The 26165-nt window shown below is 40.2% G+C and overlaps 1 protein-coding gene across 2 annotated transcripts; it reads right to left on the bottom strand.

Annotated features, from left to right (window-relative positions):
- Positions 1–2658: 2658 nt before the first annotated feature.
- Ns4 (Nucleostemin 4) lies at positions 2659–26165 on the bottom strand. 2 transcript variants are annotated; one of them, XM_053799548.1, is made up of 10 exons: positions 26095–26165; positions 23604–23732; positions 22890–23049; positions 21450–21801; positions 9448–9712; positions 8971–9188; positions 8278–8403; positions 5506–5656; positions 4136–4282; positions 2659–2915 (listed from the first exon to the last, which is right to left on the bottom strand). In XM_053799548.1, exons 2-10 carry the CDS (start codon positions 23701–23703, stop codon positions 2674–2676), a joined length of 1761 nt encoding a protein of 586 aa, XP_053655523.1. In that variant the 5' UTR covers positions 23704–23732; positions 26095–26165; the 3' UTR covers positions 2659–2673. The 2 variants fall into 2 exon arrangements, with proteins under 2 accessions (XP_053655523.1, XP_053655524.1); XM_053799549.2 differs by having other exon boundaries at positions 26010–26104.

Raw genomic sequence — 26165 nt, 5'->3', positions numbered from 1 at the left:
CAAGTACTAAAACTCGCCAAATTACTTTCACTAGATGCTCTGTCATCTCCGATCATCCTTTGTATCTCTATGGCTCCCGTATCCCCGAACGTGATACAGTCAGGTTTCTAGGAATTCTCTTTGACTGTAGGTTATCCTGGAAACCTCACATTACCTCTCTGAAGGCAACTTGTCACAGCTGGCTAAACCTTCTTAAAACCCTTGCTCATCTTTCCTGGGGAGCTGATCGTCGAACTCTGCTTCGCCTACATTCAGCCCTCGTTTTATCGAAACTCGATTATGGTGACCAGATTTATTCCGCGGCCTCTCCTGCTACTCTCTCTAGCCTTAACTCTATCCATCACCAAGGATTACGGTTGTGCCTTGGTGCTTTTCGCTCTTCCCCTGTCGAGAGCCTCTATGCAGAAGCGAATGTTCCATCCTTGTCTGATCGCCGTGATGCCCATTGCCTTCGCTACTATGTACACTCTCACGATCTTCACAATCCTTCCATTTATAGAATGGTCACCGATATTAGTAGACATTATTCGTTCGCCGCCCGTTTGCTCCGTCCCTTTTCTCTTCGCCTACATTCACTCTTGTCTTCCCTTCAGTTACCACCTTTATATGTTCATGTAGCATCTCACTTTTCCCTACCCCCCTGGGAAGTTCCAGCTGTTCGGGTCTGTTCTTTCTCACTCCCTTGCTTGAAAGCTCAACTGCCTACGGTGGCTTCCCGCTCTCTTTTTCTTTATCACTTCCACTCCCATTCTCATGCCACCGCTGTGTACACAGATGGCTCTAAGTCTTTAGACGGCGTCGGATTCACAGCAGTGTTTCCGGACAGCATCATGCGGGGGCATTTACTATCTTCAGCTAGCATTTTTACTGCTGAATTGTATGCCATTCTTGCAGCACTTATTCGTATCGCATCTATGCCTGTGTCATCATTTGTGGTAGTCTCAGACTCCCTTAGTGCTCTACAGGCTATACGAAAATTTGATACATCTCACCCCCTAGTTCTCCGTATTCAACTTTGGCTACGCCATATCTCTACGAAGCATAAAGATATTATTTTTTGTTGGGTCCCTGGTCATGTCGACGTACAGGGCAATGAACAGGCAGACACTGCTGCGCGGTCAGCAGTACATGACCTACCAATTTCCTATAGAGGTGTTTCATTTCTGGACTATTTTGCTGCAATAGCTACCCACCTTCACGCCCGTTGGCAACAACGTTGGTCAGCTCTGCTTGGTAACAAACTTCATTCTATTAAACCGAGCATAGGTCACTGGCCGTCTTCTTGTCATCAGTGCCGTGGTTGGGAGACCACTCTCTCCCGTCTTCGCATTGGCCACACTCGTCTTACTCACGGGTATCTCATGGAGAGGCACCCTGTACCTCTGTGAGCAGTGTCAAGTTCCAGTATCGATTAGCCACATTCTGTTAGACTGCCCTCTCTATCAACGAGCACGCAGAATTTACCTCCAACGCAGTCTTCGTTCTACTACTCTCTCTTTACCTTCCCTTCTTGCTGATGGACCCTCCTTTAATCCTGACTCTCTCATTGACTTCTTGACAACGACTGATTTACTCCACAAACTCTGATGATACCTTACGCACTCCCCTCAGCCCTTTCTAGCTCAGTCTCTTGCTGCCCTTACCCTTTCACCATCCACTTCCCCGCTGTTATCCGTAACCTATTACTCATCCATCTCCCTTTTGCCACCTGATGCCCTCGGTTCCTTCCTGCCCTGCAGCGCTGTATAGCCCTTGTGGCTTAGCGCTTCTTTTTTATTATAATAATAATCAAGCATTTATGGTGGCATCACATTCTCTTTGGTGTTGTCATTAACCAAACATTGATTAAAAACAAAAAATTGCATTTACTATGCAAGGATACATGTTACATAATAAGGAAATTGCAAAACTGGATGGGAAACACTTAGCAGAGAGAATAGTCCTATTACTAAAACAATGTGAGTGTATAGTACTAGGAATACTGGTGGGCCCCAGTTTATTATTATTATCAAAGTACTAAACCGACAAGGGTCATGCAGGCCCCCTCTTTACAGCATTTCACTAATACAACAGTTTTCAGTTAAACTCATTGTTCATTTAGACTTCCTACAGTAAATATATTCATCACTCACTATAAGCTAAGGACAAAAATATTATCAGTAGTATGTGTATTGTATATGCATTGTTTAGGCCTAGCTCTATTGCTCACTTAATTTATGAGTGTATATGTGTTTTCAGGCTTTTATATGTATTTGAAAGAATAGCTCCATTTCATTGGGCCAAAAGCCCTTCAACATCATGGCACGTCTTAAGAAGGGGCATAGTAAAATTACAGAATTTTAAAGATAAAAATCTGAACCAGGTTTCATGCTTTTCGTCCAAGAAATTATGGCACTATATGTATGACCCTTGTGAATTTAGCACTTAGTTTTGAATATAATAACAATAATAATAATAATAATTTTGCACTGTAAATTATAATTTACTTTTAGAAAGAGTGGAGGTGTATGTAAATGGTGAACAGCAATTACAAATGCTGTGATACTTTGCACACTAGCAAAGTGCGATTTGATCTGACATCGTGAAGCTAATCACATTCTCAAAACTTGTGAAAATTGCATAATATTAAAGTTAACAGGGTATATTAAAAACAAGAACTTTATCTGAACATTTTTAATCATCTTCACCTAGTACGGCAAATTTGTTAACTACACTGGTCCTGTTCATCTCTTCACTTTCAGACTCGCACTCCTCTTCCTCTTCACTTTCTGTTTTCTCCATGTCTTCTACTATATCTTCCTCATCCTCCACTTCCTCATCCAGTTTTGTTTCATGAGGCACTGGTTCCATAGTTTGGGCATGAATTCCTTGGATGAGTTTTATATCTTCTACCCGAGGATGGGATTCAAATTTTTCTGAAACAGGTAAAAAATAACTTTGTAAATATTTCAAGACTCACAAGGATTAAATACAGAATAATAAGAACAATGTTACAGCATCACAATTTTTTATAAAAATGTAAGATTAAAGCCAAATTTAACACTACACAATCCAATCGGGGAAACAATTGTTTAATGTGTGGAAAAATGAATGAGAGTGTTCTCTTTTTCTTGTCACCCTACCTTGATGGGTAACAGATGGTGTGTTAAAAACTGGGAATGAGTGAATAGCATGTTTTTACCAATCTAGCTGATGATTATGTATTATCTAGATGACACCATAAAAACTGCAAATAAAAACCAGAGCTGAAGGGAATATTGCAACTAAGTGACTGTACCCTAGAAGTACAATGTACATGGTACCCAATGTACATTTAAGAAAGATGAAAAAAAAAAAAAGTGATTGGCTCCCTAGGAAGGATAATGAAAAGCAAAAAGGTAATCATGGATGCACAAACAGATCTAAAACACCTTTACACAGACCTACAACAGTGAAACAAGGAGATGGGATAGGCAGAATCTTTTGAAATTCATATTTTAAAAGCCTAACTGATGGGTGAAACTGGAATGGACCAAGGGGCAATATTAAATATTTATTCAAAAGTAGACAAGAGGTAAATGCACTGATATTAAGATTATACAAAGAATTAAAAATTATCCTGCTGATTTGAAAACAGAATTAAGAAATGCTGTAAGATGACTGATGTCTATGGGTAATTATTCTGCAAGGAGTTCAAAGGAGTAGAGTAAATATGAGAAGTGATAAAACTAATATTTTGTAAGGGATAGCGAAAAATTACACAAGAGAAAGGCCTCAAAAAGGAAATGTAAAAAGGATGTTCTAGAGGAAGGGAAAGAAGCTATATATGAAGATCATCATCTTGAGCATAATTCCCAGAAAATTTAAAAAAAAAAAATCAACAAAGTGGCTGTATCCCACTGAGGCAGGGTGACCTAAAAAACAGAAAAACCAAAGTTTCTCTTTTAAAATTTAGTAATTTATACAAGAGAAAGAGTTAAAATTAAATATGCATCAATATTATACACCTACTGTACTATCTGACACCCCCTCGATTATTTTCTCTCAACAGTGTGACTCCTAGGAACATTACACATTCAGTGTGGCTCTTGTACTTGTACTCGTCTTGCCTTGAAATTCAAATTCACGTGTTATGAGTACACCTGACTTCAATTACCTTTAGTCTGACAGTAGCCTGGGGGCCTGAAATACAGTACGAGAGACTTCTGGCCATTGTGACACATTCGAAGCAATTCATTGGCTGCTCTTGAGACATCTAGCCCACCTCGAACACGAGTGTGATATCCCCGTTTTATAGCCCAAGCTGTTAAAATTGTATAAATATTAATATATCATACAAGGAACTTTGTTGCAGCAATAAATAGTAAAGAGTACACTAAATTCTCCGTAGTTACAGAGATTATGTTCTTGGAGGATTTTGCATGTACAATTTTAGAAACAAACTTTGGTTTGATGTGAATAAATATTAGCTTTTGAATTACAAATGCTTAATGTGGGTTTTGCAATAAGCAGTTAACTTTATTTTGTAATTTCCTTGCATTCAGACTTTTTTACACGTTTGTTCGATAGGAGTGAATGGAGATGAATGGTATTTGGGACCTGACGATCTGTTGGAGTGTGAGCAGGGTAATATTTACTGAAGGGATTCAGGGAAACCGGTTATTTTTATATAGCCGGACTTGAGTCCTGGAAATGGGAAGTACAATGCCTGCACTCTAAAGGAGGGGTTCGGGATATTAGCGGTTTGGAGGGATATGTTATGTATCTTTATACGTATATGCTTCTAAACTGTTGTGTTCTGAGCACCTCTGCAAAAACAGTGATTATGTGTGAGTGAGGTGAAAGTGTTGAATGATGATGAAAGTATTTTCTTTTTGGGTCACCCTGCCTTGGTGGGAGACGGTCGACTTGTTAAAAAAAAAAAAAAAAAAAAGTCTGAATGCAAGGAAATTACAAAATAAAGTTAACTGCTTATTTCAAAACCCACATTAAGCATTTGTAATTCAGACTTATGTATTGTATATTTATGATTTTGTAAAATCTGTTTCCCTTCACAGGCATATTGGGCATATACATTGATTCTTATCCTAAATTTTGAGTGGAGCCAAGCAGTGCATAAAAACTATTTCTGGAAACAGGAAAGGTCTATCACAAACATTATTACAACTCCTTTTACTATAGCAGTTGTCTGCTTGCATGGCCCAATTGTAAGGTATGTTTATACTGTGCATGTGTGTATATGCACATGCTGATTTAGAGCTTCAAACAACTGGAAAACTCATAAATTACGAAAAACCTCAGCTCTGACCAGTCCAGATCTGTGATGCCTTACTGTATTAAGAGTATATTTTCATTTAAAAAAAAATACAATCATTTATGAGAAAAGAATAATTATACTGTAATTACTGTCCTTTAGATATTTGAAGGCTTGTAATTCATGAATAAGTAAAAAGAATTATTATATTGTAATTAGTCCTACAAATATTTTAAGGCTTGTAATTCATGGATAATAAGTAATCAAATTACCTTCACATATATAGTATGCTGTCCATCTGGAGTCCTGAAGTTCCATATTAGATAGCTTGAGCAGCCTAGGAATATCAAGTCTTGAGGAAATATAGTGAACAACGTTTATTGGATCACGAACTTGAGATATGGGATAGCTACCTTGCATCACCTGATCAAAAGAAACAAATTGAGTGGTACCAAGAATTACATGGATGTGGAGGAGGTGCCATATCAAAATGTGTAATAAAGTACAGTGCAGTAATGAAAAGGGCATAGGTATTTAAACAACTGAGATCAGTAGTGCACAAACCATGGACAATGAAAAGAGAGGCCAGAGGTAATTAAGTTCATAGAAGAAATGTCACTGAATGAAATGGCATGAAATGAGATGCAGCAAACCCTCTTATAAAGCAACACTTAATAAAGCCATTTGATCTAAATGCCATTGAAGTAGTACTTCTGTTTTTTTATATTACTTGTAAAAGCCTTCATGGTGAACTCTATAAGCATGGAAACATCAAGTTGTGTGCAAAATCCTGGAAGTCCGTGCCAAGGATTTTTCACTGACCCATACTAGGCTTAAGAGTCAAGTGTGGAGAGGTACAGCTCCTTCCCCTCACTCAGGTCGCCTTACTCAGTGCGTGTTTATAAAATGCTAGCAATATGGCATATTATTATAATCATGGGGGAGCGCTAAACCTGTAGATTATACAGTGCCTGTGGGGGGGGGGGGATGAAAGGTACTCAGGCTCAATTCAGGGAACCTGAGCACAGATCAAATTCCCTAGATCAAGAGCCCCTCACCAGCATCGAGGAACCTCTCTTGAGGGGAGCAATATAGAGTAAATTTAATATTGCAGATGCACTTATTAGAGGTAGAAGGTTGGTAGACAGCAACCGCCCAGGGAGGTACTACCGTCCTGCTGAGTGTAAAATGAAAGCCTGCACTGCACATGCATGTACAAGCATATATATACACACCCCTCTGGGCTTTCTTCTATTTTCTTACTAGTTCTTGTCCTTGTTTATTTCCTCTTATCTCCATGGGGAAGTGGAACAGAATTCTTCCTCTGTAAGCTATGCATGTTGTAAGAGTCGACTCAAATGCCGGGAGCAAGGGGCTAGTAACCCCTTCTCCTGTATAAATTACTAAATTTAAAAAGAGAAACTTTAGTTTTTCTTTTGGGCCACCCTGCCATGGTGGGATACGGCTGGTTTGTTGAAAAAAAAATGCACTTATGCACATGAAAGTATCATGAATTGAAGTGCCCAATCAACAATAAATGCAAGCTGAGGTCAATTATGGCCTCCTGCAGTGAATCATTTTTGTGGTTACCTCAGTAAGGAGTTGGGGCCAAGAAACTGGCCCTGACAAGGCCTGCAAGACATGAAGAGAAGCAGATAAAATCTAACACATCTACAATCATTAGTCTAAAGAGGATTTTGGAATAAGCAATAATGCCTCATTAATTGTATGAAGTGCTAAAAAGTAAAATGAGGAAGTGAGAGTAACAGATGATGTATAATGGCAGAGGAAGACAAGGTGTTGGATAGATGAGTGGATTAAGATAAAATTTTATGACTGGACACAGAGATAACACGGTAGAAGGCAAATTATTATTACTGTACTATGGTACATTAAAGGGCATGAAGAAAATACAAACAGAATGGAAAAATATATCTAGATAGACCAATTACCATTAATAAGTTTAATTGAGGATGTAAATTACTGTGTATTTTCAGTCATTAATGATGAAATATACATGTCCCCCCCTAAAAAAATGATCTAAGTAGACTTATTTATGAGTCAAATTAGCTTTTTTGAACATTCTTAGAAAGTCATCACCACTGAAGTCTAATATTTTCATTGAATTCTGAGTTGTTAAAACAAATTACAGTGGTCCCTCGCTTTTCGTAGTTCTCGGCAATCGTAAATTTCGCCAATCATAGGGGTATTTTCGTATAAACATGGACTCGCTTTTCATAGGTTGACTCGCAAATAGTAGTTCGTCCGGGACGCGTATGTACGATGTGAGCCGGGGAGGCCTCCCTACCCAGCCAGTCTGGCATTGTTTACCAGTGAGTGAAGGTCCCCTCAAGTGCTCCTACGAAATATTTCATAATATTCCACTCATTTTAGCGCTTGCAAGTACTAAATAAGCTACCATGGCTCCAAAGAAAGCTCCTAGTGCCAAGCCTGTGGTAAAGAAGGTGAGAAATATGTACAGTGACAAAGTCTTGGGCCATTTTAGGGAAGTGTTAAAGAGACGCCAGAAACAGAGCTCTCTCCACAGTTACTTTGCGAGACAGGACTAGAGTGACTCTCAAGGTGGTCCTAGTGGCATTAAGAAACAGAGAAGAGAAGCAGCCCCAGAGAAGCAATTGGTACCTGAGGTGTTGCTGGAAGGGGATTTCCCTTCCAAACTGTAAACAATCCAATCTCTCTCCTCCTCCAGTCTCCCATACACTAATAAGAATCTCCAATAAAGGTAAGTGTTATGCTGTTAATGTTTCATTCATCATTTTCCATTGTATTTTTTATGTACTACATGTATATTTCATGTAAAAAAATTTTTTGCTTTAATACTTCTGGGTATCAGGAACAGATTAATTGTATTTACATTATTTCTTATGGGGAAAATAGATTCGCAAATCGTAAATTTCGTTTATAGTAGCTCCTCCAGGAACGGATTAATTACGAAAAACGAGGGACCACTGTATTAGTGACTGCATTATAAGTTTATGACATTATTTAAAAATTAAGGCATAAAGGAGAGAGAAGTGACTCACCTGCAGCGGTAATGAGATTGTGGATGGGAACACCAAACCAGGACAGTCACACAACTTGACATTTTTTGTAAGGAAAATGGTCTGAAAGTGTTTGGTGTGGCCTGGAGTTTTGCTCACACTCACTACCTAAAAAAGAAGTATATTCCATTAGGGCGGGGCAGTTCAGCTCTCCTACCAACACACATGCAATCAGTACAACCTGATCAACCATAGTTTCTTTACACATTACAGATTTCTCCAACATGACTCCTAACTCTCAAACAAATTTTTTTATGTTCAATTAGTCAGCCATTTTCTTTTATTTATTATCTTCATAAATGCATTTTACAGTAGATTCATGAATAATCTGCAACTCTTACTACCGAAAACATTCATGAAACAAAAATAATATAACCTAAACATTTAACAAATTATGCATCTCAACAAAATTATGCATGTCAATAAACCAAAATGTCTGAAAGCCATCAGACATTGCTGCTCTGTGACACCTCCTTTTCCTGTGTATTTCTGATGCATGCAAAGAAAGCATTCAAAGATAACAAGACAGTGAGAGAGAATATATGTAAATATTGAATAACTTATAAGGTAGGGTAGAAGAAACTTCGAAGGGAACAGTCTGATCTGACACAACTATAAATTTGCCAGTATTCTTGAACTTTCCATACACAATTACTTAAAAAGAAAAAGAAACACCTTTTTTCCCATGAGTGCATTAATAAGTGAGGATTTTCCAACATTAGGATGACCAATTGTTCCTATGGTAAGAACGCCATCCTTGAAACGTTGATGAACTTCGGGACTGGTACTTTGAGGCATCACTGTCATGCCTTCTGTAGCTTTACACTCTTGGCTGACCTCACTCTCCATTTCCTTCTCCTCTTCTATCTTCCTTCTCCAAGGATTGAGATCAACTGTGGAATACCATTAACTATACAGTGTACAAAATCTCTCCAGTTATAAATAAAATTTCTTTTATGATACTGTACACAGGAATAGATATTACTAAAGTAGTTTGGGGGTGGAGGGCTAATATTTTTACCAGGAGAAACATCTTTCCTGATGTGGGTCTAAGTCATATGAAAACTGAGTGAAGCTTGGCCTGTTGGCTTACTGGTCTATCCCATCAAAAATTAGCACCCTGTATATCAAGTGTATACTAATAAAACAAACCTGAGTCTTCAACCAACTTCTGGCAAGCATCAACAAGCCTCAGAGAGCCTTCAGCAGATATTTTCAGTGTTCCTTTCCTGAAAGCATAGCCCTCCACTGATGAGAATGGAACAATAAGCAACCTTGGAAACTTGTTATGGAAGTACTCTTCCCAAGCCACAATTACAGCTGGCGGCAGAAGGTCACACTTGTTTAAGATAAGAATAATTCCTTTATTTTCCTGCTCAACAAGATGTTCATACAGGTATGGAGGGAACTGAGCAACCTGTTAGGGTAAAAATGTTACAATCTTTACAATCAATTCAAAAACAATAAATGATTTTTAGTGTACATGAATGTGAGATCTAGGTAGTAGGTTGGTAGACAGCAACCACCCAGGGAGGTACTACCATCCTGCCAAGTGAGTGTAAAACGAAAGCCTGTAATTGTTTTACATGATGGTAGGATTGCTGGTGTCCATTTTTCTGTCTCATAAACATGCAAGGTTTCAGTTATGTCTTGCTACTTCTACTGAAACTTAGGTCACACTACACATACATGTACAAGCATATATATACACACCCCTCTGGGTTTTCTTCTATTTTCTTACTAGTTCTTGTTCTTGTTTATTTCCTCTTACCTCTATGTGGAAGTGGAACAGAATTCTTCCTCCGTAAGCCATGCGTGTTGTAAGAGGTGACTAAAATGCCAGGAGCAAGGGGCTAGTAACCCCTTCTCCTGTATATATTACTAAATGTAAAAGGAGAAACTTTTGTTTTTCCTTTTGGGCCACCCTGCCTCGGTGGGATACGGCCGGTGTGTTGAAAGAAAGAAATGAATGTGAGAATGCAAAATAAACAAATAACTTGTGTAGTTAGGTAACTGATATACTGTAGCTGATTTATTTGATAAATTGTGACAAAAACGGTTAAAAAAAAAAAAAGACAAGTTGGATATTGAGATACTTATGCAACATTTGGGAATCTTTATTCCTTAATAAAAATTCCCAAATGTTGCAAAAGTGTCTCATTCTTCATTTGATATATTGTTCATTAGAAAGTTTACTCAAGAAAATAATGAGGCTTAAATTTTACTATGATCAAATTCTCTGTTATAAAATGGTGGTAATATATATACTGATAATATGCATACCAAACTTAAGAAGAATCAGGTTTCTTTTTGTCTGCCAGGGACCATATACTGCACAATGTGTTATCAAATCTTCTACATTAATGTTCAGATTTTAAGCAGAGGCGTCACTAGAGTTGGTGTCACCCGGGGCAGCATCTTTGGTGTCACCCCCATGAAATTCAAGGATGATAGGAGGGGGGCTAAACTCCAATTATGTCATTACTGCATGACCAGTGAGTGACTAATGTTTAGCAATGAGAACATTTAAGGGCCATAAACCAAACAGGAGAATATTGAGGAAACATAAACTCAAATACCACTTTGAGTACAGGCAACAGATCCTACATTTATTCAACTTCAACAATGCAAAAAAAAAAAAAAACTTGAAAAATAAAGAAAAACATTGCAGTATCAGAGAAACACTAGTTCTGATTTGACCTTGAGTACAGGTAACATCTCAGTGAATCTGATCTTACATTCGACCTTGAGTACAGGTAACATCTCAGTGAATCTGATCTTACATTTCCTTGCCTTCAATTATGCAAAATCATCTATCACATCATCAAAATCAATGATTTTCCCTATATAGGCTTATTTGTACTTTGTTAATATATAATAGGCTATATAGAAACGAAGGAGTCTTCTCTTATGTTAGTGCAGCACTGTTTGGTGCATTAGTGTCACCTTCTTTAGAGGCTCTGTGGTGTCACCCCCTAAATGGTGTCACCCGGGGCGGTCCGCCCCCCCCTTACGACGCCTCTGATTTTAAGTGTGAATAAGTTTACAGATAAACCAGACAGAGTAGCAGGACCAAAGGATAGGTGAAAGGAGATTACAATGTTTTATATCACTTCTCTAGTGGGAAGGGGGCTTGATGGTTACTCTAAGGTGAAGGAATTTGAGCTGGAAAAAGACTATCAACTCAAGTGCATGTAAATACTGACCCCTTCATTCTGAAACAATGATAATTAACAATACATCTGAATTCTGCTTAACCCTTTGACTGTTTCAGGCCCCTTTCTGAAACTGTCATTCTATGTCGCTCAATTTTTGAAAAAAAAAAAAAAAAATGTTTTTCTTATGAAATGATAGAGAAACTTTTCCCGATGGTAATGACACCAAAAGTTCGAAATTTGGTCGAAAACTCATGGAATTATGCTCCCGCGAAGTTAGCGGTCTCGGCGACATATGCGTATCGGCGATTTCGCCGACTTTGAGCCCTATTTTCAGCCAATTCCATTGTTCCAGTTGACCAAACTCATAGCTATTTCCTTAGAACTCCATTTTATCTATCAGCTGAGTACAAGAAACCTCCCATTTACTAATTTGGACTACCCAATATGGTGGTCAGAAATTGGCAATTTGGCCAATTTCATGCAAACTAAAAAAGATGCCAATTTCAAAATAGGGTCCAGAATAAACAAGGTAGACATTCGTGGCACTAAAATAACATATGCTCTGTTCATTAGTCACATCTCTAGGCCCCTCTTATATTATTATTGCTTTCTATTTTGATTTTTTATTCATACAAAAAAATACAAAATTTACTGTTATGCAGACTACTGCATTATTGTAAAAATGGTATAAATAATATCAGTGCACTAGTGAAAGAATATTAGACTCCCCAGTTGACGTGTATTGGACGTGTGGTGTGATTTATTTACTCCTGAACATTGGTAAAAATCGAACATTTCCGCTACTTTGAGCTCAGTTTCAAGGTCGTTTTCATCGTCAAAGTAATGAAAATCATCTCTATTTCTGTAATATGTTTTCCATTTTATCACCTAAGACCATGAAAACGCGAATACAACGATAAATACTGTACGAAAATACACCTCAAAGTCAGTGTTTTATTCCAAAAAAACGATCAGAGTTTTTTTTTCTCATTGCGCAATGTGTGCTGCAGGATTTTTTTTATGTGGTGCACACTGACCACACAGACCTATTCTCTCACATGTGGGCCTACCAGCTTTCTCCCGCTTGATTTGAAGCCGCTAGAATTATTGAGTATATATACGTCAGAAACATTGGCTCGTAAGACATATTTATACGTCGAAAACAGTCAAAGGGTTAATTCTCTCAACTGTATCAAGTGCAGACGAGTGCGTGTATGTCAGCAGACATCAGAAATGTTACACTGTATACCAAAACATATTTTAAATAGAGCTCTACTATACGTGTTTTAAATCCTCGATACATTCACTGTGTATGTTACAGGTACCATCCGACTTACGACCAAGCTTGGTTCCAACCAACCGGTCGTAAGTCAAAATGGATGTAAGTCGAACTTTACTACTGAATATCAACATCACACTTTTGTAATGATTTTATTTTATTGTTTTATTTTGGTATTTCATTTTTTCCTTTACTTTTTATGTTGTTAGTACTGTATTTTATACCGTAAGGTTTAGGATAAACACTGTGTTCAACACAAACAGTTGTTTATTTCCTAGAAATTTGGCATAAAAAATGTGGTCGTAAGTCGAGTGGTCATATGTCGAGCAGGTCATAAGTCGGATAGTAGGTGTATAAAATAATTAATTTTATGAGGGAATGGATACAGAGATCTGGTAACTGTATTATTTATGAAAGGAAACAAAGCTGCACGACATCAAATTACTGTTCACTAACCCTTAGAAGCACAACATGAGAGGTTTTAAAAGAACTACAATGGAATCTCAGTATACAACCAGCTCCCTACTCGAACTAAGCTCAGCACTCGACCAAACAAATACAACCTGCCAGAACTTAGCTGTAAACTATTTTGTGTTCGCATTTTTTGGTGTTTTTTTGTATTATTTGTATAAATAAGTCACCATGGGGGCCTACAAAGATTAGTGATAACAGCCAACCAAACAGAAAATTGGTTGGGAAGAACTCATTAGATACTCAAACGGAGCAGCACTCAGACAGCCTTCTGGAATGAATTAAGGATGCATACCAAGGCTCCACTATAGTTTGTTTTAATATCATGGAGCGTATAACATAAACAATGTGTTGTAATACACAGCTTTTATTCCAATATTATTGGAAATAATGGACCAATGAACCAATATTTTAAACATTGGCAGTTACCACTGCATTATTTACATTGTTCATGAAGACCGGCAAACCCCATTAAACTCTCTCATGACAAGCTTGCAGAATATGATAAAAATAACTGAATTGCTCAGTTAATTGTATTATTATTATTATTATAATCAAAAAAGAAGCGCTAAGCCACAAAGGCTATACAGCGCTGCAGGGTAGGGAAGGAAGCAAGGGAATTGGATGGCAGAAGGGAGGGGGGATGATCAGCAGGTTACAGAAAACAGCGGGGTAGGGGATAGTACGGGGGTAGAGGGTAGCAAGAGATTGAAGTAGAAAGGGCTGAAAGTATCAGAATTTGTGAAGTAAGTCAGTCGTTGTCAAAAAGTCAACGAGAGTCCGGATGAAAGGTGGGTCCATCAGCGAGAAGGGAAGGTAAAGAGAGAGCAGCGGGGCGAAGACGACGACAGAGGTAAATTCTGCGTGCTCGTTGATAAAGTGGGCAGTCCAACAGAATGTGGCTGACTGATAATGGAGCTTGGCAATTCTCACAGAGAGGAGCAAGACGCCTCTCCATGAGATATCCATGAGTAAGACGAGTATGGCCAATGCGAAGACGGGAGAGAGTAGTCTCCCAACCTCGACACTGGTGATAAGAAGACGGCCAGTAACCTATACTCGGTTTAATAGACTGAAGTTTGTTGCCGAGCATAGTAGACCAACGTTGTTGCCAACGGGTGTGAAGGTGGGAAGATATTACAGCAAAATAGTCCGTACATGGAATACCTCTATAAGAATCTGGTAGGTCATGTACTGCTGACCGCGCAGCAGTGTCAGCCTGTTCATTGCCCTGTACGTCAACATGACCAGGGACCCAACAAAAAACAATATCTTTATGCTTGGTAAAGATGCGGCGTAGCCAAAGTTGGATACGGAGGACTAAGGGGTGAGGTGTATCAAATTTTTGTATAGCCTGTAAAGCACTAAGGGAGTCTGAGACAACCACAAATGATGACACAGGCATAGATGTGATACGGATAAGTGCTGTAAGGATGGCATATAATTCAGCAGTAAAAATACTAGCCGAAGATAGTAAATGCCCTTGTACGACGCTGTCCGGAAACACTGCTGTGAATCCTACGCCGTCAGAAGACTTAGAGCCATCTGTGTACACAGCAATGGCATGAGAATGAGAGTGAAAGTGGTCAAGAAAAAGAGAGCGGGAAGCGACCGTAGACAGTTGGGCTTTCGAGCAAGGGAGGGAGAAAGAACAGACTCGAACAGCTGGAACTTCCCAGGGGGGTAGGGAAAAGTGAGATGCTACATGTACATAGAAAGGTGGTAGTTGAAGAGAAGACAAGAGCGAATGAAGGCGAAGAGAGAAGGGACGGAGTAAGCAGGGGCGGCGAACAAATAAAGAATGTCTACTAATATCAGTGACCATTCTATAAATGGAAGGATTGCGGAGATCATGAGAGCGTACATAGTAGCGCAGGCAATGGGCATCACGGCGATCAGATAAGGATGGAACGTTCGCTTCTGCATAGAGGCTTTCGACAGGGGAAGAGCGAAAAGCACCAAGGCATAAACGTAATCCTTGGTGATGAATGGGGTTAAGGCTAGAGAGAGTAGCAGGAGATGCCGCTGAATAGATCTGGTCACCATAATCAAGTTTCGATAAAATAAGGGTGGAATGTAGGTGAAGGAGGGTTCGACGATCAGCTCCCCACGAAAGATGAGCAAGGGTTTTAAGAAGGTTCAGCCGGCTGTGACAAGTTGCCTTCAGAGAGGTAATGTGAGGTTTCCAGGATAACCTACGATCAAAGAGGAGGCCCAGAAACTTGACTGTATCACGTTCAGGGATACGGGAGCCATAGAGGTACAAAGGATGATCGGAGATGACAGAGCGTCTAGTGAAAGTGATTTGGTGGGTTTTAGTGCTGGAAAATTTAAACCCATGTGTGGTGGCCCAATTGGAAACACGGTCGACTGCATGTTGGAGAGAAACTGTAAGGAGGTGACAGTCAGCGCCTGCACAGGCAATAGCGAAGTCATCAACATAGAGTGATGACCAAATATTTGATGGAAGACTAGAGGCCAAATCATTAATAGCAAGGAGAAAAAGTGTTGTGCTCAGAACACATCCCTGGGGGACACCTTCAGCTTGGATAAAGTCCGGGGAGAGCACATTATTAACCCGAACACGGAAATGCCTGTCAGTTAAAAAGTTCTTAAGGAAGGATGGTAGATTGCCTCGAAGGCCTAAGGAGTGGGCTTGGGCTAAAATATTATACCTCCAAGTTGTGTCATATGCCTTCTCAAGGTCAAAAAATATGGCAATAACTGAGTGGTTATTCGCAAAGGCATTACGAACATACGTATCCAAGCGCAGTAAGGGGTCTATGGTAGAACATCCCTTACGAAAGCCATATTGACGAGTGGAGAGACTGTTGTGTGTCTCTAAATACCACACTAAACGTCTATTTACTAGACGTTCCATTACTTTGCAAACTGCACTGGTAAGAGCAATGGGATGATAGTGGGAGGTTTCATGTCCCGTAGTGCCTGGTTTGCGGAAAGGGAGAACAATGGCGGATTTCCACAGCTGTGGAAGAACTCCTTGTGACCAAATAAGATTGTAAAGGCATAATAGGACTGCAAGGGCTGACTGATGTAAATGTTGTAGCATACGAATATGAATGTCGTCGGGCCCAGCTGCCGATGATCGACAAGCTGAGACCGTTGCCTCCAGTTCTTGAAATGTAAAAGGCACATTATACTGTTCTTCTCTGAGAGAAGAAAAGTCCAAGGGTGCTAACTCTCTGACAGACTTTGAGGAAAGAAATGAGGGGCATAGATGGAGTCCCTGAGAAATACGGACCAGATGATTGCCAATTTCATTGGCAACATCTAGTGGGTTTGCTATATCAACACCGGCAACCCGCAGAACAGGAGCCGGGTCAGGAGAATATTTACCACTCAGTTTTCGTACTTTTTTCCAGACTGCACTCATAGAGGAAGCAGAGGTGATGGTGGAGACATAATCTCGCCAGCAAGTGCGTTTAGCGTCACGGATGACATGGCGAGCGATCGCACGCTTCTGTTTAAAATCAAGGAGTCGCTCTGTGTTTCTATTGTACCGGTACCTGCCCCATGCAGCGCGTTTCAAACGTACTGCACGAGCACAAGCAGGAGACCACCAAGGCACGCATTTCTGAGAATGCCTGCCCGAAGTTTGGGGTATAGAATGAGAAGCTGCGGTGAAAACGGAGGACAGGAAGAGGTGTAAAAGCTCATCGATGGAGGACGAAGAAGGAACCTCTTTAAAAACAGTTAGGTGTGAGTAAAGGTTCCAATTTGCCCGATTAAATTGCCAGCGTGGGGTGCGAAGAGGTGGCGAATATGAAGGGGAAGTAAGAATGATTGGGAAATGATCACTGTCATGTAAGTCCGGGAGAACAGACCAAGTGAAGTCTAATGCGGCGGAGGAAGAGCAGATTGAGAGATCGATGCAAGAGAGAGTATGAGTCCGAGGATCAAAATGGGTGTGAGGACCTGTATTTAAAACATGGAGGGGGTGGGTGGCAAGAAAAGCCTCTAACTGAATTCCACGGGAATCACAGTGAGACCCCCCCAGAGGAAATGGTGGGCATTAAAATCACCAAGTAACAGAATCGGTGGCGGTAATGACGAAACAAGGAAGGCAAAATCCGGAATAGATAATGCCCGAGAAGGAGAGAGATATAAAGAACAGAGCGTATACCACCTATGTAAGTGGATACGGGCTGCTGTGTAATGCAGCGAAGTATGAACAAATAGCTGATGGTACGGAATATCAGTGCGGAGAAGAAGGGCACTTTCATTAAAGGTCCCATCAGGAAAAGGATCTGAAGAATACAATAAATTATAGCCTGAGATGTGAGAAATAACAGCAGAGTGTAATTTTGGTTCCTGTAAGCAAACACCAACAGGGGCAAACTGGGAGAGTAACATCTGAAGCTCACCCCGATTACCCCTGAGGCCGCGTATATTCCACTGTAAATAGGCCATGATTGGCAATGATAAAGATACTTGAAATCCGCAGGTAAGGGTTCCTACGGACTAGAAGGGTTAGAAAAGTCCACATGCGGAGGCAGTGGAAAATGTTCAAGCAGCGAAGGAACGGTGCGCTGTGTAGAAAGGAGTTGCGCAGATGGAGCAGAGGAGAGAGAAAGAGCGGAAGGTGGATCAGTGTCCATTGACGGTTTGGTCTCTGCAATATATTCAGAGATTGCTTCAAGTGTTTCGGAATTCAGAGATGTCGTATGGGAGACAATATTGGGAATGGTAGGGGGAGGATGAGTAAAGATTGGAACTGTATTGGACTGTACCAAGGTAGGAGGGGGCGAAAGGGTGGAGGGAACTGGAGAAGCGTGGCAGGGGACAGAGGAGGCAGGAACCTGGGAGGTGGCAGAAGAGGAAGAAACTTGGGAGGGAACAGGGGAGGAAGGTACATTATGAGGAGGAGGGTGAACCTCTGCACTTGTAACTGAGCCAGTGAGAGGGGAAGAACTAGGGACAGAGACAGGGAGGGTAAAATGAGGAGGTGGAAGATGGGTAGGAGGTGTTACCGGACCTTTTTTTGACTTTTGAGAAGTAGAGGGACGATTGGGAGGAGGTGTCGTACGAGGTCTCGTCGATACTGAGGCTTGTGAGAGAGAACTCGAAGAAGCGAGATTAGACTGAGGCGATGAAGTAGGGACGTCTGAGCCGAGGACAGCAAAAGGATTAGGTACAGGAGTGATTATGGGAGAGGTAACCACAGAGGTGGGTGTAGAAGATGGGATACCAGAAGTGGGGGGACGTTTTGAAACACGGGAATAAGAAACACGTGGGAGTCTCCCTTGGAGGCGGAGATGAGAAACTGCCATGGCATAAGGGAGACCTTCTGTCTCTTTGAGGTAACGGATTTCCCGCTCGTTTAAATAGACCTGACAACGGCGAGAGTACGAAGGGTGAGCCTCATGACAGTTAAGGCAAGAGGGAGATCGATTGCAAGACGTATTAGAATGGTCATCGGCACCACAGACTGGGCATTCGGCGATAGATCTGCAATATTTCGCTGGATGGCCAAATCGCCAGCAATTTCTACACTGTTGTGGTGTAGGGATCACCTTTCGAACTTGTAACCGATGTCCTGCTATATAAACTGAGGATGGGAGTTCTCGGCTGTCAAAAGTTAAACGAGCCACATTGCAAGGGTATCGTCTCCGCCCACGGGCAGGAAGAACGTAAGTGTCTACCTTGAGGATTGGGAGATCTTGGAGTTCCAGCTGTTCTAGAATGTCAGTGCCACATGTCTGGAAATTTCGTTGAACTATGGTATGGGGCAGAATGACGGTACCACTACAAGAATTGAGGGAATGATGTTTTTCAAGAGTGACAGGAACAGTATCAATATGGGAAAGACGAGAGAGCTCATGAGCCTGGGTAGCATTCTGTACGGTAATGATGCGAGTACCGCTCTTAAGAGCATGAAAAGAAATATCTTTACCAACATGGCGTAGGAGTGCCTTGCCAATACTATGGTCAGAAAGATAGGCAGTAGAGGAAGTTGGTCGTAAAGTGAAGAATTTAGTCCACTGTTCAGTCTGAAACTGAGCGTGGAAAGGTAGTGAAGGACGTGTCGATCGTTTCTGAGAAGAACGAGAAGGTGGAGAAGTATCATCAGCAGGTAATTGTCGTTGGCGTTTAGGCGTGGGACCAGAGTTGGTCCGACGTGGAACGGGTCGGCGATTTGAAAATTGCCGCACCGTAGAGGGAGAGGCCGGAAGCATAGTCAGAGGAGAGCGAAGGTCCGATAAATCGAAGGAGTCAGTCGAGGCCTCAGTACCTGAAGCGGGTGAGGAAATAGCACCGGCAATAGGTACAGAGGCATGAGGAATGTCTGAAGAGTGGTCCAAAGACGAGGCGGGGTCAGAACGGGGTGCGGTATCAAGAAGGGGCCCGGGGTTACCAGGTTCATGGACTAGGGCTGCCATGGTTAGGTTACTTCTTTCTTTTTGTTTTTAAGAAAAAAAAAGAAAGAAGAAAAGAAAATAAAAATAAAAAAAAAGAAAAAAAAGGGGGGACCGGGGAGGGATAGGTCCTAGGAGGAATGAAAGGGCCAGAAATCTCCCTCCGCTCCCAAGAGGACCTCAGCACCGCAAGTAGCGCAGATGCAGCATGGAACCCGTGCCATACCCTACCCATCATGCTAGTAAACTAACAATCCGGGATAGCAACCTCACATCTGCCGAGCTACCTCGGTGGACAAAAGAGAGGGCGGCCGGATATCCGCCACAAAGCATACCTCCTTCGGCCACCACCCCCGGAATCCGAAAGGTGGCTTCCAGAGATACACTCGTCGCCCGAAAGACACCCAAAGCTACTCCGGGATACCGGAGAGGGATCGGGACATCCCCAGGCGATCCAGATTCCACGGCAAACTACGCCACCGCTAAGAACCTCAACGGAATGGGATGGACCCCGGTACCCTTTCTCCTACCTAGGAACTAGCGTGCCTGTGGGAGAAATCCCAAAGGACAAAAAGAGGAAGGGCAAAAGGGAGGAGTGGGGAGGAGGAGGAGGAGGAAAGGAAAAAGGGGAGGATGGGATAGGGGAGGGGAGATTGGGGGGTAATTAGGTTCGGTCTGAGGAAGAAGACCGATAGGTCTAATTCCTCAGACCAAGAGCCTCTTCACCACGCCAAGGAGCCCCCCTTGAAGAGGTCAGTTAATTGTAAACAAAGCAATCTTCTTAATCTTTCAACAAACTGGCCGTATCCCACTGAGGTGGGGTGGCCCAAAAGGAAAAATGAAAGTTTCTCCTTTTAAATTTAGTAATATATACAGGAGAAGAGGTTACTAGCCCCTTGCTCCCGGCATTTTAGTTGCCTCTTGTGACATGCATGGCTTATGGAGGAAGAATTCTGTTCCACTTCTCCCTGGAGATAAGTGGAAATAAACAAGAACATATACACACACCCAGAGGGGTGTGTATATATATGCTTGTACAGTGGTACCTCGAGTTTTGAACAGCTCCCAACTCGAACAATTATGTAAGTGTATTTTTGTAAGTGCTTTTATAAGTGGGGGTCTGAAACGGACTAATTTAATTTACATTATTCCTTATGGGAACAAATTCGTTTGGTAACAGCACTCAAACAACTTTCTGGAACAAATTAAGTTCGTAACTCGAGGTACCACTCTATATGTATGTGTAGTGTGACCTGCAAGATTTCAAGACGTACCTGAAATCTCGCAAGTATATGAGACAGAAAAAAAAGATACCAGCAATCCTACCATCATGTAAAACAATTACAGGCTTCCATTTTACACTCACTTGGCAGGACAGTAGTACATCCCTGGGCAGTTGCTGTCTACCAATCTACTATCTAGGAAACAAAGTAATGTATACTCTTAACTGAATATTATTCAAATTAATACATGTGAAACAGTATAGTTAAGAGATGTGGGATCCTTGAGGGTCAATTCTTGAGTAACAACCCATCCAAACCCTGTGATGTAGTCTCTAGACTGGATTTCATATTAGCTAGCATTATAACACTGCATTGGCCAACTTTTGATAGATCTTTGTAGCACTGTCAGAAGCACTTCTGTTAGTCAGGAAAAATACTGAGTTTGTCAGTGTGGAATCTTGTCTCTTCATATCTTGCAGCTACATTACTGATTCCATTACATTCCACTGTCCTGTACACACACAGCATACATACACCATGATTATTTATTTGATAAGCCCTATGCAAATTCCAAATCCCTTTATACCTAGGTGTCAGCACATCTTTATTTGCTGTGCAAACCATCCACACTGGTATTGATACTTACCGAGAAACGAGCATCCACAATAATAAGTAATACATCAGACATTTCTGTCACTCGCCATAGCTGTCTCCATGTTTCTAGGTTCAGCTCATAGAGACTTAATTCAGCTCCAGCAAAATCCTTGTTCAGCTGTTCACAGAATAATCTGTAATGTCTGTTCTCACTACGATCTAGCTCATGTTTTGTCACATTCTTCTTCCAGGGTGGCCGCTTTGGATAGCTAAGTCCAGGTGGGTAGAACTGATCTGTTGTTGCTTCTAATTCATATTCTGGAATTAAGTCAATTTCAGAATAATGTAGAGCTTTTCGCTTTTCCACCTCTTCAGGCGTCTCTCTTCTAAATTTTAAATTATACCTGCAATTCAAAAACAAATATTATTGGAAAATTATGGGCATCAATCAGATTAATACAAAGAAAAACCTAGAGTGAATTAACAGTACCTAGGAACCCACTTTTAGTTTTATGGCAGGAGCAGAGGAGAATAACTGCTTGTAAAGTAACCCTACTCTTAAAGTGACCTTACTCTTAATGGCATGTTCTCCAGTCCAAGTGTGTCTGAGGGATGAAGTAGCATGCAGCAGAACAAACCATCACTTCATACTTATACGAGATCCTGGTAATGGGCCACAGTTATTAAGTTTCAGAACAAGGTTGGGGATGTATGGCAATGGTCTGATTTCTGTCCACAGCATGTAAATCGGGAAACCGGTTAGCTGGACTTGAGTCTTAGAGGTGAAAAGGGGGGAAGGATGTTGCAGTCTGAAGGGTATTCTGAATTGTAACATCGCTCTACTGACAGACTTACAGAAGATGACAAAGAGCTGCATGCACTTGCTGAACTATGGTACTTTCACGGATTCATAAATATATAATGACTTTTAGGTTTCTCCTTTTTCTAGTAACAAATAGGGCAGTAGTTCATGCACAGTACATTACTGTATATCATATGAATACTTCAGCAAACACTTATAATAACTGTCTTCAAACTTTTATTCACAAACTTTAACTAGTTACTATACATGATGTGTGTACCACATTACTTCCCTACCAAACAAGTGTTTCAAACTGAAAATCATGATTAAAACTGCTTAATCACAGTAAAGCAAGAATGAAGAAAATTTAAAATAGAGATTTCAAAATAACTTTTATACTGTACATGGAGAAGAATAGATACAAAGAATACATTAGCATCAGCAAATTTCTCTTTGTGCGTATAATTTGCATATTTCTTAATCTAAATAAAAAGGCAACTCTTCCAAACACCATTAGTCACTGCTAATTAAAACAGTCTCCATCACAATAATAAGTAGAGTACAGTTAATATAACCTAGTAAAAAATCCAATTTTACTGTATTTCAATCTAAGTAAGATTACTACAGACTAAATCCTATGTTGACATTAAATATCATAGCAATGTGCAAAGCAAATTACATATATCCCACCTGTTCACATTACCCCTGGCTCTGGGCTGTTGATTAATGACTTGGGTATCCTCAAAGTAATTCACATGTTCTTCTGCACTCTCATCTTGTGATAGGGTAACTGAGACAGCCTCAGATGATTCTGATCTGCTCTGGTAATTAGATTGCTGGTGTTCTGGAACTAGATGTATGAAGGAATAAAATTACTTGTCAGCATCAGAATGTATAAATACCTATGTTTAGTTACAGGAGGAAACTATTATTATACTGGTATTCATGAAAAAATCTTGTAGGGAACATTCACCACTGCATGGCAGAGGTGAAAAAGATAATGGAGATAGAGAAGATGAAAGGGATAGGAAGGATACTGTGTGAAAGGATGGAGAGTCACAGCAGTAGAAAATTAGAATCAGTAAAGAATCAAAAGAGAATCTGTAGGATTTTTCTATTCAGATATCTGGAGGTTATTTAGAAGTTTGCCAGTCTAGTATAAGTTTTTCATGATTTTATTTACGTGAAGATCCAATAACTATCTTCTATCTAGAATTACTCTTAAATAATCCCCTCTTGCGTTTTCATTACATGGTATTGTACTGTTAAAAACTTTATGTACATATTTAATTTTTTGTATCTTGTAAAATCTACATTGTCAGTAATAAAAAACTTTTCTTAACCTTAATGGATGGAGTATTTCTAGACATTGTTGTTTATTAAATAATGACTCGTAAATCTTACCTTCCCTATTTTTTATTAATATTTTTCGTTCTCTACGAGCTTTAAGCTGCTCTTTTTTCTTTTTGCCACTAAAAGCTATGCTTCTGTGAGTCTGTGGCATGATGAAACACGGCTTTCACTCCTTATGATCTATTAAAAATTAAAGAAAGTCTGTTAGTTTTCTATGATAGACAAAAGATTATTTGTTTCTGAATGCCAGAAATTATTTGCAAACATCCATACTGCATACAAAAAAAAGATAAAGTAAACCCTTGATATAATGGTCTAATAAGGAAGATTATCTGAGTTTCTGTTTAATAAGAATAATCTTAAAAATTGATGAAAAAACTAAAGTACACTATTTTATGCCTAATAAAGTACTGTGCACACACTTTACAGATACAGTACCCTGAAATAAACATTGAAATTAAACAAGTTAATAGCACAATTTACCTAGAGGATTTTGTCTTATTTCAGAAGTCTGTTATATCAAGCTTCATTAGATCAAGAGTTTACTCTATTAAAATTTCTACTGGCAAAATTGTTATGAAAGACCTGGTTCAAGTACAGCCTTTAGTAATACTGTTTTGCCACCAGTAATGAACAGGTACAGTAATATCTGTACTTTATATATATATATATATATATATATATATATATATAAACTGCATATGTATTGAGAGCTACACTGAATAAGTTAAATGTTTGGTTTGATTACCCCTGGCAATAAACTAAAAACTACAGCTTGGTAATAAAATAGCTGATATCTCCCAATTAGTCCAGGAGGCGCCTAATTAAAAAAATAAATCCTACGGTGGCTAAAGTTCTCGCTTCACATGGCGATGGTCTGGGTTCGATTCCCGGCGAGGGTAGAAACATTGGGCATGTTTTTTTTTTTACACCGGATGTCTTATGTTCCCCATCAGTAAAATGGGTGCCTGGGTGTTAGTTAACTGGTGTGGGTTGCATCCTGGGACAAAACTGACCTAATTTGCCTAAAAATCTCTGCAAAAGAAGTGGCTTTCTATACAGTAATATGTCACTGATGTCAGCTATGGTCTATATACCTTGTACATGTATACTTGTAGAAATCAAGATACTGTATATTATTATCATTATCTGACCTGCACCAAAAGACCAGTTCCGATTAACTTTCAAGAGAAGACAATCAATAAGGATTGTATCAAAATGGCCACAAAAATTAATATAAACGTATTGTATATATAAATGAGTAAGAAACAAGGGCCCACAGAAAAACTCTGAAGGGTGAGGATGTCACAATTCAGAGTCATCTGACTTGTAATTATTATAATCAAAAAGAAGCACTAAGCCACAAGGGCTATTGACTTGTAATGACCATGTAATGCTGGCAGAACATTAGTGATTTGAATGATGAATGTGTTTCATCTTTCTGGGGTCAATGAGATAACAATAATGATCTCCGACCCCATAGTCTTCTAGCTTAGTAAGAATAAAGTAACTGACATGTCAAGCGACTGTCCCTCACAAGTGTTGTTAATGATATCAAGTCAAATTAGCTGGAATTGGTGGTGATGAGCCAGGATGTGATGATTCAGAAGACTTGCCAGCAGCAACAACCTGGTTTACCAGGTGTAGTGGGTAGTGATCAGCCAGCATGTAATAGCAAGGAAGACTTGCCAGCAGCAACAACCTGGTTTACCTGACAGTCAACAAGCAAGTCTGGCTTCATGGTAGGCTGTCAGGGTTGAAGAATCATCTAGATCTGTCATGGGCAGTGTAACTTTATTTAGATACAGATACATCTAAGTACAATTATCATACATAGTATATTATTATTATTATAATCAAGGGGGAAGCGCTAAACCCGGAGGATTATACAGCGCCTGGGGGGGGGGGATGTGGAAGGCATTCAGGCTTAATTCGGGGAACTGGAGCACAGATCCAATTCCCTAAATCAAGAGCCCCTCACCAACATCAAGGAACCTTCCTTGAGGGGCATACATAGTATAAATTATCTAGGATAAGTCACAAAGTGACTTGTATTTCCATTGAGGTTCTTGTAATTTCCACTGGGGTCCTATAACCGCTAATTTTTAAATAGTAGTTGTGCTAGTCACATCAGTGATCATAGGTGACTCACAAACCTAAGAATATAAAATTAATCTCCTGCTATAACTGACATTTAGCACCGGAAAAAAAAATGTCACATTTGCACAACATAATGCCCACACTAACATATTATTATTATAATCAAGGGGGAAGCGCTAAACCCGTAGGATTATACAGCGCCTGTGGGGGGGGGATGGAAGGTATTCAGGGAACTGGAGCACAGATCCAGTTCCCTAGATCAAGAGCCCCTCACCAGCATCAAGGAGCCTCCCATGAGGGGACACACTTTAATAAATTATAACCAAACCCACACAAGGACCGGCTCTCCACTATTACCAAACGTTGATATAACAGTAACAACATCAAAGAAGACACAGCAATACTGTCACGCCTAAAAATATAAAAGCAAGATCAGTTACACCCAATTTTGAAACGTGGTGCTGAAGCAGCTCTTGTTGTGGGTGTTAAGGGCTAACTCATTATTATTATTAT

Source organism: Cherax quadricarinatus, chromosome 84, assembly GCF_038502225.1.
Source record: "Cherax quadricarinatus isolate ZL_2023a chromosome 84, ASM3850222v1, whole genome shotgun sequence".
NCBI classification, from domain to species: Eukaryota; Metazoa; Arthropoda; class Malacostraca; order Decapoda; family Parastacidae; genus Cherax; species Cherax quadricarinatus.
This window is presented reverse-complemented; position numbering and strand designations above follow the sequence as displayed.